Here is a 17,835-nt window from a genome sequence, read left to right as displayed (position 1 = left end):
CGCTGCTCAGTCGTGTCCGACTCTTTGCGGCCCCGTGGAGTGTGACCTGCTAGGCTCCTCTGCCCGTGGGATTTTCCAGGCAAGAATACTGAATAGAATTGCTATTTCCTACTCCAGGGGATATTCCTGACCCAGGGATTGAACCTGCATTTCTTACACTGGCAGGCGGGTTCTTTACCACTAGTGGCAGCTGGGAAGCCCTTCACTGCCATGAGACCTTAGTAACACATATCAGAAAAAAATGTTCTTCATGCAGAAGGAAAGAAAAAAGCCAAATGGATGACCTGAAATACAAAGAGTGATAAAATACAGGAAAAAATAATGAAATCAACAGGAAAATTTTAAAGAAATCTCTGCTATTTATAAATTCAAAACTGTACTTATAAATAACTAATGAATCAAATCATAATGAAACTTGGAAAAGATTTAAAAGTAAAAAATATGATGTTTCATAGCTTGTAAAATAAAATGAAAGTAATTCTTAGAGTGGTAGTTAAGTCTTAAACACCCTAGCAAAGTAGAAAAGCTTGTGTCACAGCTGAGTATTCAACCAATAAGCGGGGAAGAGATTACAGTAAAGACAAAGAAAGCAGAAAAAAAGAAATAATAAATAAGAACACAAATCAATGACACGGAAAAGATACAATAAAAAGGGTAAGAACGCCAAAGTTGAGACTTTCGTAACCTACTAAAATTGAAAACCTCTAGGGGAAAAAAAAGAGTTTATCAAGAGAAGGAGAGAAAGAGTAAAGAAAGAAGGGAAGAAGGGAGTGAAGGGCAGAAAGAAGAAAATGAAGAAAGAAAATTAGAAATGTAATGTGGCCATAGCTACAAATCCAGCAGAAACTAAAAAGAGGCTGGTTCCTGCTGATACTGGCAGACAGTCACACTCAAATTTAAATTTCTCTCTACATGCTCCACAACCCATCCGGTTGATAAGGAGAGGTGGTAAAATCATCCACAATCCATGCCTCCAGCATACAGGAAATAAGGAAACTACAAGCCTGAATGTCCATGTCAGTGGGAAAGCAAACGCTGACCTGAAGAAGCAGGCCGGGACCGCGTGGAGAAGGGAGAGCGAGGTGGGCCCTACTGATGCTGAGCACAGAAACGTCAGCTTGTTCACGCACAGGAAAAAAGCCCCACACCACCCCTTCCCTGCCCAGGGAGAGAAACTCTTAGAACAGGTTTGGGACCCGCTAGGTCAGGGTGTGGCTTCTGGGGACTCGAAAGGAAGGGCCTGGAAGTACGCAGCTCTGCAGGTGGCAGACTTGAGAAGACAATGAGAGATGTGAGTGCAGTGGCTCGGCGATGGAAGGAGAGGAGGAGCAAGTGTCCAAGACCCAGGGTCCTCCAGAGAAGATCGAGGGTTAGACTAGAGAAACACCCCCCACTAGACACCACTGGAGAAGAAAACGGGTTCATTGTGCTGACAGAAGAAAGTGTTCTTGAACTAGAAACCAACTAAGCTGCCTAAACCTCTCCCCTACTCTTCCAAAAATCACATGTAATTTTTGGTCCAAGAAATTGTAACATACTTCCTCGCTATCAGAAAAATGAACCCAACATCCATACAAAGCTTCTAGATAAGAACACAGAAAGTGAGGATGAAAACCTTTCAGGTAGTAAAAATACTCCACAAAAACACAACTGCACAGCAGAGAAAAACTTTCCAACGTGAACTAAACGTAACTGAACAAACAGTTGTTGGTAAGAAAAAAGCATCACAAATCAAATTCAAAAGCTCAAAATAAAAATGTGTGGACAATTAGATGAGATGAGATGAGAGCTACAGGAACTTAGGAGAGAAACTGAAAAAGGAGACAAAATCATCTGAGAAATAAAGTTACAGAGAAAAACAAAATCATCTCAGAAAGTATGAGGAGACAACAGGTAAGTCCAAGGGAAAACACACATGACTGAAATTATAGCAAGGGAAAAGGGATTTCAGAGTGAAATGAGCCAAGAGAAAACATGAAATACAGAGTGAATTTTCAGATGGGTAAAAGAGAAATTTATACAGCAGACAGGCAAAGGAGAGTCAACATTTAAATAACTGGAACGTCTGAAGAGCAAAAGTAAAACAATGTAATGTAATTAACATTTAAAACTTTAACCCCAGAAATTTTTCCTGAAATGAAATAACATCTGTCAACTGATTTTTGACAAAAGTACCAAAGTAATTCTATTGAAAAGGACTGCCTTTTCAACAAACAGTAGGGGAACAAGTGGACATCAGTGGCGGTTCAGGGGTGGGTAATAAGAACCTCAACCCTTTCTTACCTCGTGCCATATGTAAAAATTAACTCAAAGACTTCAGCTTTCTGAGAGATGGAAAAGAAGTACCTTCTTTCATTCATCCTCTGAGCACAACTAAAAACCCTGGACATCACATATAAGGAAAACCTAGAAGATTCTGAAAGGTGGAAAGAAGGAGGCAGACTTGCTGGGATCTTGGAACCTGAAGAACAACACAACAACAGGTTTTCTTTTCTGGGTTTTCCCTTAAGCCTCATATATCCTTGGTTCTAGAGAAGTCAACAACCCAGAAATGCCAATAGGCAAGCTTTTTAAAGCTCCCCCTCGTAATAGGGTCAGGAGAGGCACAGCCTAGCCAGGCAGGAAATGCCAATAGGAAGGCTTTTTAAAGCTCCCCCTAGCAACAGGGTCAGGAGAGGCACAGCCTAGCCAGGTGGGAAATGCCAACAGGAAAGCTTTCTAAAGCTCCCCTAGCAACAGGGTCAGGAGAGGCACAGCCTAGCCAGGCAGGAAATGCCAGTAGGAAAGCTTTTTAAAGCTCCCCCTAGTAACAGGGTCAGGAGAGGCACAGCCTAGCCAGGCAGGAAATGCCAATAGGAAAGCTTTCTAAAGCTCCCCCTAGCAACAGGGTCAGGAGAGGCATAGCCTAGCCAGGCGGGAAATGCCAATAGGAAGGCTTTTTAAAGCTCCCACTAGTAACAGGGTCAGGAGAGGCACAGCCTAGCCAGGCGGGAAACGCACAGCCAAAGCCACTCTACTAACACCACAGAAAAAAAAAACTGCAGCCCTACCTCCACTAGTATTAATGAGCAGAGGCCAGTGGGAAGCCTAGACCTCCACCCTCACCAGTCTGTAATGAGGTATCCCAAAGCCATTTTTGCTTTGGAGGTGGCATCAGAGAGAGCCAAGTGGGTCTCAAGAGAGCCAAGTGAGCCAAGTGTGAAAGCAGGAACTTTCATACCCACCCTGTGGTGATAATAAAACTTCCAAATCATGCAATGTCAGAAAAGATTACTCATGTAGCCTGGACTTCAATTCCAGAGGTAAAAAGGGTCCCCTTCCCTTTATTGGCTAGAGTGAATCTTTGTGAAAAATCGATACTTTTACCACCACTCAGAGGTAATGAGACCAACCCTTACTGTGTCAGTAGAGGCCATACTGGGGGCCATAACAAGGCCTCCCCCCTCTCTCAAACAAGATGGGATCAGTGGAGGCCCAGGGGTAACTAGAATTCCCAGTGCAGACAAGGAGCCCACTCCCACTAGGTGTCAATGAAGGCTGAGTGAGGAACTTGCATTTCACCCCTATTTGTCAATAATGGGGCAGTTCCCCAACCCTCTCCCTGTTGGAAGGGTATCACAGCAGGCCAATAAAAACAGAAGATTTAAATAACATTCAGAGGCTCGTATACTACCAAAATGTCTAGGGTTCAATCAAAATATCACTTCTCATACCAAGAACCAGGAAAATCTCGAATGAGAAAAGATAATCAATAAACACCAAGATATCACAGATGTTAAAGCATCCATCATAAAAATACTTCAACAGATGTAAAAACACACTCAAAACAAATGAGAAAAACACCTCAGGAAAGAAACAGAAGAATACAGAACCAAACATAAATTTTGGAAGTGAAACCATAGAAACTGAAAGTAGAGACTTAACAGACAGGCTCAGCAGCAGAATGGAGGGCACAGACGAAAGAGCTAGTGAACTGGGGGACAGACGATGGAAGTTACTCAATCTGAACAGCAGAGAGAAAGCAGACTGAGAAAAGCAAACAGAGCCTCAGGGACCTTTGGGACCACAACAGAGGATTTGCCGTTCGCACCAACAGAGTCCTGGAGAGAAAAGAGAAAGGGGCAGAGCTGAAGACGCATTCAGAGACATATGGATGAGAAATTTCCAAAATCGGCGAAAAGACAAAACCCTACAAATTTAAGAAGCTGAGTGAATCCCAAACAGAATAAACCTAAAGAAATTCATGCCAAAATACATCATAATCAAACTTCTGAAATATAAAGAAAAAAAATCTTGAAAGCAGCAAGAGAGAAACAACATCTTACCTACAGGAAGAAAACAATTCGAATGACAGTGGATTTCTCATCAGAAACCATGGAGGCCAGAAGGATGAGGCACACGGTTTTCAAGTGCTGAAAAAAAAAGAACTGTCAACCCAGAATTCTATACCCAATGAAAATATCCTTCAGGAATGAAAGGAAAATCAAGACATTCTCAGATGAAGGAAAACTAAGAGAATTTTCACCTGTAGAACTACCCTAAAAGAATGGCTAAGGAAGGTCCTCCAAACAGAAAGTAAACTATGAAACAAGAAGTATTGGAATATCAGGAAGGAAGAAATAAAGAACAATAGAAAGAGTGAAAATACAGCACACTTTCCTTTTCCTCTTGAGTTTTCTAAATTACATTTGACAGTGAAGCAAAAATTATAACATACATTGATGTACTTAAATATATGTGTAATTATACATGGGGAGGAAAAAGAGAGGCAAAATTTCTATACTTCATTCCAACTGATAAAAGGACAACCCTAGTGGACTGAGACAAGTTATATATATGTAATACTTAGAGGAACCATCAAAAAACCAATACAAAGAGACACACTCAAAAATACTTTAGATAAATCAAAATGGAATTCTAAAATGTATACAAGTAACTCATATGAATGCAGGAGAAAGAAACCAGAGAAATAAAAAATAGAAAAAATAAACAATAAGCAACAGTATATGTAACCTATAATATATATAATTATACTAAACATAAACTGTCTAATATGCCTCCCCCAAACAAAGAACTCAGAGTGGATGAAAAATACGACACAATAATATGCTATGAGAAACTAACTTAAAATATAAATATATAGCTAGTTTAAAAGTAAAAAGATGAAAAAGATATATATCTTATGTGGAAATATTTAATTAAAAAACAAGAGTGGGTATATTTATATCAGTAAAGTAGATATCAAAGCAAAGAAATTTATCAGGTACAGAGAGACATATTACACAATGATAAAAGGGTCAAGTTTTTCAAGAAGACAAAATTCTAAATGTGTATGTACTCAACAACAGAGCTGGAAAATACGTGAACAAAAACTGCCAAAACTAAACAGAGAAATAGTTATTTGATCTGGAAATTTTTAAAACCAAACTGAAAATGTAAAGATGACATATCAAAATCTGTGAGACACAGCTAAAGCAATACTCAGATGAAAATTTACAACACTAAGTGTTTACATTAGAAAAGAGGAAAATACTTAATCTAGGTTCCCACCTCGGGATGCTAATAAAGAACAAAGTAAACCCAGAGCACACAGGATGAATAAAACAACAGGGAGGAGAAACTGAATGCAATTGGGAAAAGAAAAACGATAGAGAAAAATAAATGAAATAAGAATCCATTTGGGGGACTTCCCTGGTGGTCTAGGGGCTAAGGTTCCAAGTTCCAAATGCAGGGGCCCAAGTCTGACCCCTGGGCATGGGACCAGAGGCCAAGTGACACAACTAAGGTCCAGTGCACCCAAATAAAAAAGTAAATTAAAAAAAGAACCCATTTCTTTGAAAAGATCAATAAAATAAAATAAAATTTTAGTAAGACTAACAAAAAGAGACAAGACACAAAGTACCAATGTCAAGAATGAGACAACAGCTGTCACTTCAGATCCTGATGACATCAAAAGAAAAGGGAATACTACAGACAGCTACTGGAGAAGGAAACGGCACCCCACTCCAGCACTCTAGCCTGGAAAATCCCATGGACAGAGGAGCCTGCCGGCTACAGTCCATGGGGTTGCAAAGAGTCGGACAGGACCGACTAACTTGAGTAACACAAACAACTGTACATACATAACAACTTAAACAAAATGGGCCAGTTCCTTCAAAAGCACCAACTAATGCCACTCACCCAATATGATTAGAAAACAGAGCCCTATTAAGGGTAATGTTTAAATTCTAATAGAGAAATGTTTCATCAGCAAATTTCTCCCAACATCTAAAGAATTAATTAACAGCAATTCTACACAATCTCCTCCTAAAAAATACTGTCCAATTCATTTTAAGAATCAGCGTTATCCTGATACCAAAATCAGAAAGAGTACAAAAAAGAAAACTATAGAGCAATATTTCTCATAAATACAACGGCCAAACTCTCTAACAAAATACTATCAAACAGATATCAGCAATATATAAAGTAATTATACACAAGTTTATCCCAGGGATGCAAGGCAGGTCAAAACTTGAAAATCAATCAATGCAAACTACCATATTACAGGAGAAAAACCACATGATCATATCAACTGAGGCAGAAACTTTGATAAAATTCAACACTTTAATATGAAAACTTAGGGGAAAAAAAAGATAAAGGGGAATTTCCTCAACTTGAAAGGACATCTTAAAAACAAGAGACCTACAATGAATGTTATACTTAGTGGTGAAAGGCTGAGTGCTCCGTCCTCCCACAAGACAGGAGCGAGCACTGGAGGTCACTTCCAGCGGCGTGAGGGAAGAGGGGAGACAAAAGGCATACACATCAGAAAGTGAGAAACAACGCTGTCCATTTGCAGGGTACTTGATTCCTTATAGTAAATATCCAGTCCATCCTAAAGGAAATCAGTCCTGAATATTCATCAGAAGGACTGATGCTGAAGCTGAAACTCCAATACTTTGGTCACCTGATGTGAAGAACTGACTCACTAGAAAAGACCCTGAGAAAGACTGAAGGCAGGAGGAAAAGGGGACGACAGAGGGTGAGATGGTTGGATGGCATCACCGACTCAGTGGACATGAGTTTGAGTAAGCTCCGGGAGTTTGTGATGGACAGGAAAGCCTGGTGTGCCGCAATGGGGTCGCAAAGAGTTGGACACAACTGAGTGACTGAACTGAAATCTGGTGGAAAGGAAAGCACCAAACATCAGAAGCTATAGGAGACAATTAAATTAGAAATCAGAGAATTCCCAGCCCTAAATAACCATACGCTAGAAACTAACCATACAGTAGAAACCAAAGACTGAAATACACAGAGCCTCCAGCTGAAGAAGGTAGGAAAGAATGACCAAGTAAAACAAAATGGCAGCAGGAGGGAAAGAATGAGAATAAAATTAGAAAAAAAAATGATTGAAAACACAATATTAGTAGAACTAATAAAGATGCTGTTCTGTTTATAAAAATCCACAAAATTTATAAACTACTATTTTAATCAAGAAAAAGGAGAAAATACAAAATATACAGGATAAAAAATGAGAAGAGGGAAAAAAACACTGAACCAGAGGAAACTGTTTTAAAAACTGAAGCCACTTCTTTGTATCCATGTAAATACACTGGAAAACCTAAAATAAAATGATCGTTTCTAAGGAAATTATAATTTACCACATTGATCTTAGGAGATTTTAAAAAAAGTTTAAATAGACCAATATCTATTCAGAGGCAGATAAATTATCAAAGGGCTGTCCAACAACAAAAAACAAACCCAGATGACTTCACAAAGGAATTATACAAAATCTTTAAAGACCAAGTAATCCTAATGCTACTTAAACTATCCCAGAAAATAAATAGAATCAAACATTCTAATTGTTTTTACCGATCAATAATAGGTATATCCTGGAGAAGGAAATGGCAACCCACTCCAGTACTCTTGCCTGGAAAACCCCATGGGCAGAGGAGCCTGGTGGGCTGCAGTCCACGGGGTCGCAAAGAGTCAGACACGACTGACTGACTTCACTTTCACTTTTCACTTTCCTGCATTGGAGAAGGAAATGGCAGCCCACTCCAGTGTTCTTGCCTGGAGAATCCCAGGGATGGGGGAGCCTGGTGGGCTGCCGTCTATGGGGTCGCACAGAGTCGGACACGACTGAAGTGACTTAGCAGCAGCAGCAGCAGTAGGTATATCCACAGAACACCTCCTCCAGGAGCATTTCCCAGCAGATCACCTCTTACTCGTATTGCTGCTATTGCTTAGTCGCTCAGCTCAGTCCAGTTCAGTCGCTCAGTCGTGTCCAACTCTTTGCGACCCCACGAATCACAGCACGCCAGGCCTCCCTGTCCATCACCAACTCCCGGAGTTCACTCAGAGTCACGTTTATCAAGTCAGTGATGCCATCCAGCCATCTCATCCTCTGTCGTCCCCTTCTCCTCATGCCCCCAATCCCTCCCAGCATCAGAGTCTTTTCCAGTGAGTCAACTCTTCGCATGAGGTGGCCAAAGTGCTGGAGTTTCAGCTTTAGCATCATGCCTTCCAAAGAACACCCAGGACTGATCTCCTTTAGGATGGACTGGTTGGATCTCCTTGCCGTCCAAGAGACCCTCAAGAGTCTTCTCCAACACCACAGTTCAAAAGCATCAATTCTTCAGCACTCAGCCTTCTTCACAGTCCAACCCTCACATCCATACATGACCACAGGAAAAACCATAGCCTTGACTAGGCGGACCTTAATCAGCAAAGTAATGTCTCTGCTTTTCAATATGCTATCTAGGTTGGTCATAACTTTTCTTCCAAGGAGTAAGCGTCTTAATTTCATGGCTGCAGTCACCATCAGCAATGATTTTGGAGCCCAAAAAAATAAAGTCTGACACTGTTTCCACTGTTTCCCCATCTATTTCCCATGAAGTGATGGGACCAGATGCCATGATCTTCGTTTTCTGAATGTTGAGCTTTAAGCCAACTTTTTCACTCTCCTCTTTCACTTTCATCAAGAGGCTTTTTAGTTCCTCTTCACTTTCTGCCATAAGGGTGGTGTCATCTGCATGTCTGAGGTTATTGATATTTCTCCCGGCAATCTTGACTCCAGCTTGTGTTTCTTCCAGTCCAGTGTTTCTCATGATGTACTCTGCATAGAAGTTAAATAAGCAGGGTGACAATATACAGCCTTGACGGACTCCTTTTCCTATTTGGAACCAGTCTGTTGTTCCATGTCCAGTTCTAACTGTTGCTTCCTGACCTGCATACAGATTTCTCAAGAAGCAGGTGAGGTGGTCTGGTATTCCCATCTCTTTCAGAATTTTCCACAGTTTATTGTGATCCACACAGTCAAAGGCTTTGGCATAGTCAATAAAGCAGAAATAGATGTTTTTCTGGAACTCTCTTGCTTTTTCCATGATCCAGCGCATGTTGGCAATTTGATCTCTGGTTCCTCTGCCTTTTCTAAAACCAGCTTGAACATCTGGAAGTTCACGGTTCATGTATTGCTGAAGCCTGGCTTGGAGAATTTTGAGCATTACTTTACTAGCATGTGAGATGAGTGCAATTGTGTGGTAGTTTGAGCATTCTTTGGCATTGCCTTTCTTTGGGATTGGAATGAAAACTGACCTTTTCCAGTCCTGTGGCCACTGCTGAGTGTTCCAAATTTGCTGGTATATTGAGTGCAGCACTTTCACAGCATCATCTTTCAGGATTTGAAACAGCTCAACTGGAATTGCATCACCTCTACTAGCTTTGTTTGTAGTGATGCTTTCTAAGGCCCACTTGACTTCACATTCCACGATGTCTGGCTCTAGATGAGTAATCACACCATCATGATTATCCGGGTCATGAAGATCTTTTTTGTACAGTTCTTCTGTGTATTCTTGCCACCTCTTCTTAATATCTTCTGCTTCTGTGAGGTCCATACAATTTCTGTCCTTTATCGAGCCCATCTTTGCATGAAATGTTCCCTTGGTATCTCTAATTTTCTTGAAGAGATCTCTAGTCTTTCCCATTCTGTTGTTTTCCTCTATTTCTTTGCATTGATTGCTGAAGAAGGCTTTCTTATCTCTTCTTGGTATTCTTTGGAACTCTGCATTCAGATGCTTATATCTTTCCTTTTCTCCTTTGCTTTTCGCCTCTCTTCTTTTTACAGCTATTTGTAAGGCCTCCTCAGGCAGCCATTTTGCTTTTTTACATTTCTTTCCCATGGGGATGGTCTTGATCCCTGTCTCCTGTACAGTGTCACGAACCTCATTCCATAGTTCATCAGGCACTCTATCTATCAGATAATCATAAGGGATTTGATTTAGGTCATACCTGAATGGTCTAGTGGTTTTCCCTACACTCTTCAATTTAAGTCTGAATTTGGTAATAAGGAGTTCATGATCTGAGCCACAGTCAGCTGCTGGTCTTGTTTTTGTTGACTGTATAGAGCTTCTCCATCTTTGGCTGCAAAGAATATAATCAATCTGATTTCTATGTTGACCATCTGGTGATGTCCATGTGTTCATGAACTGTAGGCTGCCAGGCACTTCTGTCCATTATTGGGTTGGCCAAAAAGTAAAATCAATGGAAAAACTCAAATAAACTTTCTGGCCAACCCAATATAATACTCACACTTCAGGAGAATATATGTATCTCTCATTACAATGTTGTTGAGGTTTTTTCTTGACTGATGTTTATGTAGGAAAAATGTATAAATCCCTGAATGCAAAACATTTTCTTTTAATGTGAGGGAAAACCTTCAGGCATGATTCCAAAGTCAGTTGGTTAGCTATTAGAATCATGTGTGGATGTTTGGAAAAAGTGTGAGTTTCACTGAAGGAGGTGTCCAGAGCTACTGCTTGTTAACAGCTATTTCAACTGTCATCATCAGGAAACAATATATTAAGTGTTTCATGTACTAATATGATAGTTTTTACTTTTCAGTGATTAACTGTGCTTGAGTTCTATTTTAAGAAATTGGTTGGGGATTTTGAGTACAACCAATTATAATACATTAAAGTTTTTATAGGACTTTAAATTTTCCCACTTAAAATAATGGGAAATTGGACTCCAAGTACAACATTTGATTTTTAGGAATGGATTAGTGAGGTTAAACAAGAAATAACTATGTAGCATTAATACCAAAACCTTATGACACTCGAACATAACGTAGGAAAGTTGCAGAACACATCTCAATACCGATCCAAAAGTTCTCCAAAAAGTATAATCAAACAAAGTCCAACAGCACATATAAAATAATGATGATGACCTAGTGTAGTTTTTTGTACTATTGCAAAGACAGTTCAAGATCTGAAAGCTTTTTGCTATAAATCCCCACATGTAAGCAGAGACTATATGATCTCTATGGATGCTGAAAAGGCCTTCAACAAAATTCAACATCTATTTCAGATAAAAGAATACTTACTGAAATAGAATTTAATGAATACTATAGCATGACTTTATACACACACACACACACACACACACACATCTCTCAAGCCCAAAACTATAATCTTACTTAGGTAGGCAGAAACAAGGTAAGGGGACCCACTAACTCCAATGTTAGTGTATTAGCTGGTGCAACCAGGCAGCAGAAAAGAAAGAAAAAGCAAGGAAGGAACACCTAAGATTTAGAAAGGAATAGTTAGAACTGTACTGCAAAGTTTTATATAATATTCTTGGCGGGGGGGGGGAAGACAATCAATGCTAAAACTAATGAACAATTTGAGGATTCAGAAAAGTAGTAGGACACAAAATTAACATATAAAAGTCAATAGCCTAAAATTCTGCTTCTAGCAGAAGTTATAACAGAGACCAAGTTAACCCTCCCATGTGAGTAACAATCAAAAACACCAAACATCAAGCAAATGAAAAGCCACTAACTGGGAAAAAATATTTGCAAATCACATATCTGATAAAGGTCTTATATTAAAATTATTCAAAGAACTCTAAAAAGTCAACAATTAGAAAACAACCTAATTAAAAAGTGGGCAAAAAGTCTGTTTTCAGACCACAATGAAGTAAACTAGAAAGTGATAACAGAAAGATAATTCTCAAAGTATACAAAAATTAAATAGCATACTTCTAGATAACATATGAGTCAAAGAAGAAATTCCAAGAGAAACTGTAAGATATTTATAACTAAATGAAAATGAAAACACAATGTTGACAAAGTTTGTTGGATAGAAGGAGATTTATAGCACTGATTTATAGCTTCATTTATAGCTATAGCTACATTAGGAAATAAACATCCAAAATCAATGATTTAGCTTCCACCTTAGGAAACTAGGAAAAGAAGAGGAATTCCAATCCAGAGGAAGCAGAAGAAAAGAAACAATGAGAATTAGAGCAGAAATCAATGAAACTGAAAGCAGTAGAGAGTATTAATGAAACCAAAAGCTGGTTCCTTGAAAGGATTAATAACAATGATAAGCCTCTAGCCAGGCTAAGATAAAAGAGGGAAAACAAAAATTTCTAACATCAGAAATAAAAGAGGAGACATCACTACTGATCCCATGGACATTAAAAGGATAATAAATTAATACTGTGAACAACTCTATGCCCACAAATTTGATAAACTGTGAAATGAGCTAATTCCTTGGAAGGATGCAATCTGCCAAAACTCACACGAGAAAAAATAGATAATTTAAAAACATTTATAGCTATTAAAGTGCAACATTGAATCAATAATTACCATCTAAAACAGAAAGCACCAGGCCCAGATGGGTTCACTAGTGAGTTCTACAAAATACCTAAGAAAGAAATCATGGCCATTCCCTACACTCTCTTTCAGAAGATAGAAGCAAATCTGAACAAATTCTAGAAGGCCAGCATTTTACCCTGATACTAAAACCAGTCAAGACATCACAAGGAAACTATACACCACTATCTCCCATGAATATAGATTAAAAATTCTCAAACAAAACATTAGCAAATCAAATCCAAAAAAGTATAAAAAGAATTATATACCACAACCAAGTGGAATTAATCCCAGGTATGAGAGACTGATCCAAGAATCAAAAATCAATTAATAGAATCCATCACATCAACAAACTAAAAAAGAAAAATCATACGCTCACATCAACAAGTACAGAGAAAAATAAAAGGCATTTGACAAAGCCGATACCTAGTCATCATACAAACTCTCAGTAAATTGGAATAGGGGGGATTTCCTCAACTTTATAAAGAATATGTACCAAAAACCTTACAGCTAACGTCATACTTAATGGTAAGAAATTCAAAGCTATCTTAAAAAGATCACATACAAGGAGAAGATGTCCCCCTCTCACCAATCCTTTTCAACAACATACTGGAAGTCCTCGCTAACACAATAAGGAAAAAAAAAAAAGGCAATAAAAAGTTTACAGATTGGTAAGTAAGACTAAAAAAAAAAAAAACACCTGTATTTGTTAGCAGATGACTTGATCATCTATTTAGAAAATCTGAAAGAATCAAAAAAAGTTCCTGCAAGGTTTCAGGATACAAAGTTAACATACAAAAGTCCTATATACACAACAATGGACAAGTGGAATTTAAAATTACAAACACAACAGTATGCACATTAGCATCCCCTCAAATGAAATACTTAAGTATAAATCTAACAAAATAGATACAAGTTTTCCCCTATGAGGAAAACTATAAACGCCAATGAATTAAATAAAAGAGCTAAGTAAATGGAGAGGCATTCCTTGTTCATGGATGGAAGCATTCAATATTGTCAAGTTGCCAGTTCTTTCCAACTTGATCTATAGATTCAAGGCAATCTCAATAAAAATCCCAACAAGTTGTTTCAAGCGTATCAGCAAAGTGATTCTAGAGTTTTATCAGGTGATGTAAAAGACTCAGAATAGCCAACAGTTTAATATCGAAGAAGACCAAAGTTAGAGGGTCAGCATTACCCAACTTCTGGAGTGGGCTGCCATTCCCTTCTCCAGGGGATCTTCCCAACCCAGGGACCGAACCCAGGTCTCCTGCATTGCAGGCAGACGCTTTACCCTCTGAGCCACTAGGGAAGCCCAAGACTCACTACACAGCCATGGTGACAAACAGTGTGGTCCTCGTGCAGAATGAGCTGACAGATCACCAGAGCAGAAAAGAGCCTAGAAACAGACTCCCACAAGTTACAGTCAACACAACGGAACAAAGCCTGGTCAATAAATGGTGCTGGAACAACTGGACATCCACACGCAAGATAAAAAAAGAGAATCTAGAGAGATTTTTCCACCCTTTCCAAAAATTAACCCAAAATGGCTCAGAGGCCTAAACACGAAATGCAAAATTATAACACTCCTGTTGCTGTGCAGTTGCTAAATCCTGTCTGACTCTACAACCCCAAGAACTGCAGCATGCCAGACTTCCCTGTGCTTAGTCGCTCAGTCTTGTCCAACTCTTCGCAATCCATGGATTGTAGCCCACCAGGTTCCTCTGTCCATGGGGATTCTCCAGGCAAGATTACTGAAAGGGTTGCCACTCCCTTCTCCAGGGGATCTTCCCAACCCAGGGATCAAACCCAGGTCTCCCGCATTGCAGGCAGATTCTTTACCGTCTGAGCCACCGGGGAAGCCCAAGAATACTGGAGTGGGGAGCTCATCCCTTCTCCAGGGGATCTTCCCGACCCAAGAATCAAACTGGGGTCTCCTACATTGCAGGCAGATTCTTTACCAGTTGAGCTACCAGGGAAAGATTGAGGGCAAGAGGAGAAGGGGGAAACAGAGGATGAGGTGATTGGATGGCATCACTGACTCAGTAGACATGAGTTTCAGCAAACTCCAGGAGATAGTGAAGGACAGGCTTCCCATGGACTGCAGACTTCACTATCTCCTGGAGTCAGTGATGCCATCCAATCATCTCATGCTCTGTTGCTCCCTTCTCCTCTTGCCCTCAGTCTTTCCTAGCATCAGGATATTTTCCAATAACATTCCTAGGAGATAATTAACAACTTCTGCTCTATAAAAGACATCAACAGAATGAGAAAACAGGCAACAAATTGAGAGAAAATGTTTGCAAAAGACACATCAGATAAAAGACTGTTATTTAAAATATACAAAGAACTCCTAAAACGCAACAATAAAAATAACTACCTGAATAAAATATGGGCAACAGACCTTAACAGACATCTCACAAAAGAAGATATAGAGGGTAGGTAAGCATACGAAGATGTTCCACAGCAAATGATATCGAGGACATGAAAATTAACACAATCTGATACCACTGCACACCAATTAGAATGGCCAAATTCTGGAACACTAGCCACACCAAATGCTGTCAAAATGTGGAGCAGCAGAGATTCTCATTCACTGCTGGTGGGAATGCAAAATGGTACAGCCAGTTTTGTGGTTTCTTCAAAACTAAATATATTCTTGCCATATGAACCAACCATCGTTCTCTTTAGTACTTACCCAAAGGAGCTAAAAATTTATGTCCACACAAAAATGTACACACAGATGTTTAAAGCAGCTTTACTCATATTGCCAAAATTTGGAGGCAGCCAAGATGTTCTCAAGTAGCTGAATGGATAAACTAAGGTGCATCCAGATAATGGAACGCTGAAATGAAGTGAAAGTCGCTCAGTCATGTCTGACTCTTTGCAACCCCGTGGGCTATACAGTCCATGGGATTCTCCAGGCCAGAATACTGGAGTGGGAAGCCGTTCCCTTCTCCAGGGGATCTTCCCAACCCAGGGCTGAACCCAGGTCTCCCGCATTGCAGGCGGATTCTTCACCAGCTGAGCCACCTGGGAAGCCCTGAATAATAAAATAATGGAATGTTCTTCAGCACTGCAAAAAAAAATGAGCTATCAGGCCATGAGAAGACAGAGAGAATCCTTAAACTGCATGCTGGTAAGTGAAAGAAGTCAATCTGGAGAGGTCACATACTGTATGATTCCAACTATACGGCCAATTTTCCAAACAACCAAGGTGTCCTTCAACAGATGGATGGATAAATAAACTGTGGTCCACCCCAACAACCAAATATTATTCAGCACAAAAAAGAAATGAGCTACCAAGTCATGAAAAGACACGGAGAAACCTTAAATGAACATGGTAAGTGAAAGAAGCCAATTTGAAGAGGCTACATACTATACAATTCCAACTATATGACATTCTGGAAAAGGCAAATGACAGACACAGTAAAAAAAAAAAAAAAAAAGATCAGCGGTTGCCGGAGTTAGGGAGCAGGGGCCACACCTAGGTTTCTGTGGACAAAAGCCAGGTGGGACCCTCAAGCTAATCCAGAAAGAATCATACCCAGGGGCTCATTTTGGGAGTCTGGGAAAACACACACACTACCACCTTGGGAGGTGAGACAACACAAGGGACCAGGGAAAGCTTTCTTCCAAGGAAGCAATGAGGAAGGGAAGGCTCAGCAGCCAGAGCATGCAACCACACTGTCACAGCCGGCACAGGGCCCGGGTCCACCGGCCCCAGGTGAGAGCACCCCAGGTGAGAGCACCCCAGGTGAGAGCACCCCAGGTGAGAGCACGTGTGTGCTTGCGCCTGTGTGTGGACAGGTCTGCACACGCGCAGGCAGGTGGCAGCATCTGGGTCTGCCTGCGACTATACCTTCATCTGGAATTGCACGTCAGCTCTGCCCCCGGGAATGTTTTCTCTATTCTTGGTGCTCAGGAAACACCGGTGCACTTGCGCATAGTGTGAGGGGCTAGTCTTTGAAACCGGGAGGTTGACATTTTTATTATCCTGTGCCCTCAGTGCCTGAACATGGTCAGTTGTGGAACCACCATTCCTTCAGGACCTCAAGCAAAGGCCCGGGAGGGACCGCAGAGCAGGGACCATGCAGCACGGAAGACCACCACCCCGAGACCCCCTCGTCTCCCTTGCTAACTCCCAACCTCAGTGTGGTCTGTGGCCACAGTCCCTGGCAGCATCGGTGCGACTGTGAAGAGCTGTAACCACGCTGTGGTCTGTCTTCCCGACGAGACTCTGGGCCCCATGAGGACAGCCAGTCACGCTCCCTCCTGCTGGGCCTCTGCACTAACACCAGGCCTGGCACTTACCTGGGAACTTGCAAATATTTTTGGAAGGGAGGAGACTAAGGCTTAAGTGACATGTAACAGTGACGGTGCTCTTCTGGGGCCCTGGAAAGCAAAGGGACATGGAGGCACAGATGCCGACAACAAAGACTCTCAGCTGAGAGCAATTCAGAGGCAAGCTCTGTCCCCAGGTGGCCGCTGCGGAGCAGGAGAGGGAGAAGGAGCACAAACTGGGCCCACACAAGGGGGCCGCTGCCCAGCTGCTGTGGGGAGATACTCACTGGGAACAACCGTGGTCTCCCCGGGGGGCCCGGTCAGCGTCACTGGAATATGCACAGCGGTGCTCAGATCCGAGGGCTGACTGCCCATGCGAGTAACGTTCCGCTGATTGTCTGCGTCCTCTGGCTGTTCTTCCACCTTCTCTAGGCAGGTGCTGGGCAGGGCATGGACAGGGCCCACACCAGTCACCACACTGGCCTCCAGGTCACAGTGCGACTCCCTGCAACCAATGACGCTCATCAGAGCAATGCAGCCCCAAACTCCTGTTCTATCTGCAAAACCCAGCTTCTTAAACCCCTATCCTGATCAAATAAATCCCTGACCACCTCCTCTGTTCTGATTTTTATCATCCTAAACATTCTGTGTTTGGGGATCTGAAAGGTAGGGTTGCAGCTGACTCGCCTGTTTTTCCCTGGCAAAAGGCCAGGCATGGCTGACATCACATTATGTGTATGTAACAGAACTGTTGGCAGAATGAGGAGGCCTGGAAGAGGATGTTACCCTAAGCCACCCTACCTGGGGCCCCACCAGGGCCACGCACAGAGCTCTGCCAACGAAGACATTGCCTAGGTGGGGCTGATCCTGAGCTGCAGCCTCTGACTATGAGAGTTCTGGGTGGTCTGTGACCT

At 41.2% G+C, this 17,835-nt stretch overlaps 1 protein-coding gene across 2 annotated transcripts in view; it reads right to left on the bottom strand.

The window, feature by feature from the left end:
* Positions 1-17,835, bottom strand: part of CACNA1B (calcium voltage-gated channel subunit alpha1 B) — a 209,669-nt gene that overhangs the window by 66,919 nt on the left and 124,915 nt on the right. For both annotated transcript variants that reach the window (XM_040225675.1, XM_040225676.1), the window contains exon 20: positions 17,209-17,426. In XM_040225675.1, coding sequence (XP_040081609.1) covers positions 17,209-17,426 — 218 coding nt within the window. The remainder of the gene's footprint in view (positions 1-17,208; positions 17,427-17,835) is intronic.

The sequence above is a fragment of the Oryx dammah genome, unplaced genomic scaffold, assembly GCF_014754425.2.
Source record: "Oryx dammah isolate SB20612 unplaced genomic scaffold, SCBI_Odam_1.1 HiC_scaffold_25, whole genome shotgun sequence".
Lineage (NCBI taxonomy): Eukaryota > Metazoa > Chordata > Mammalia > Artiodactyla > Bovidae > Oryx > Oryx dammah.
Note: the sequence above shows the minus strand (reverse complement) of the source record. Positions and strands in the feature narration are given on the sequence as shown.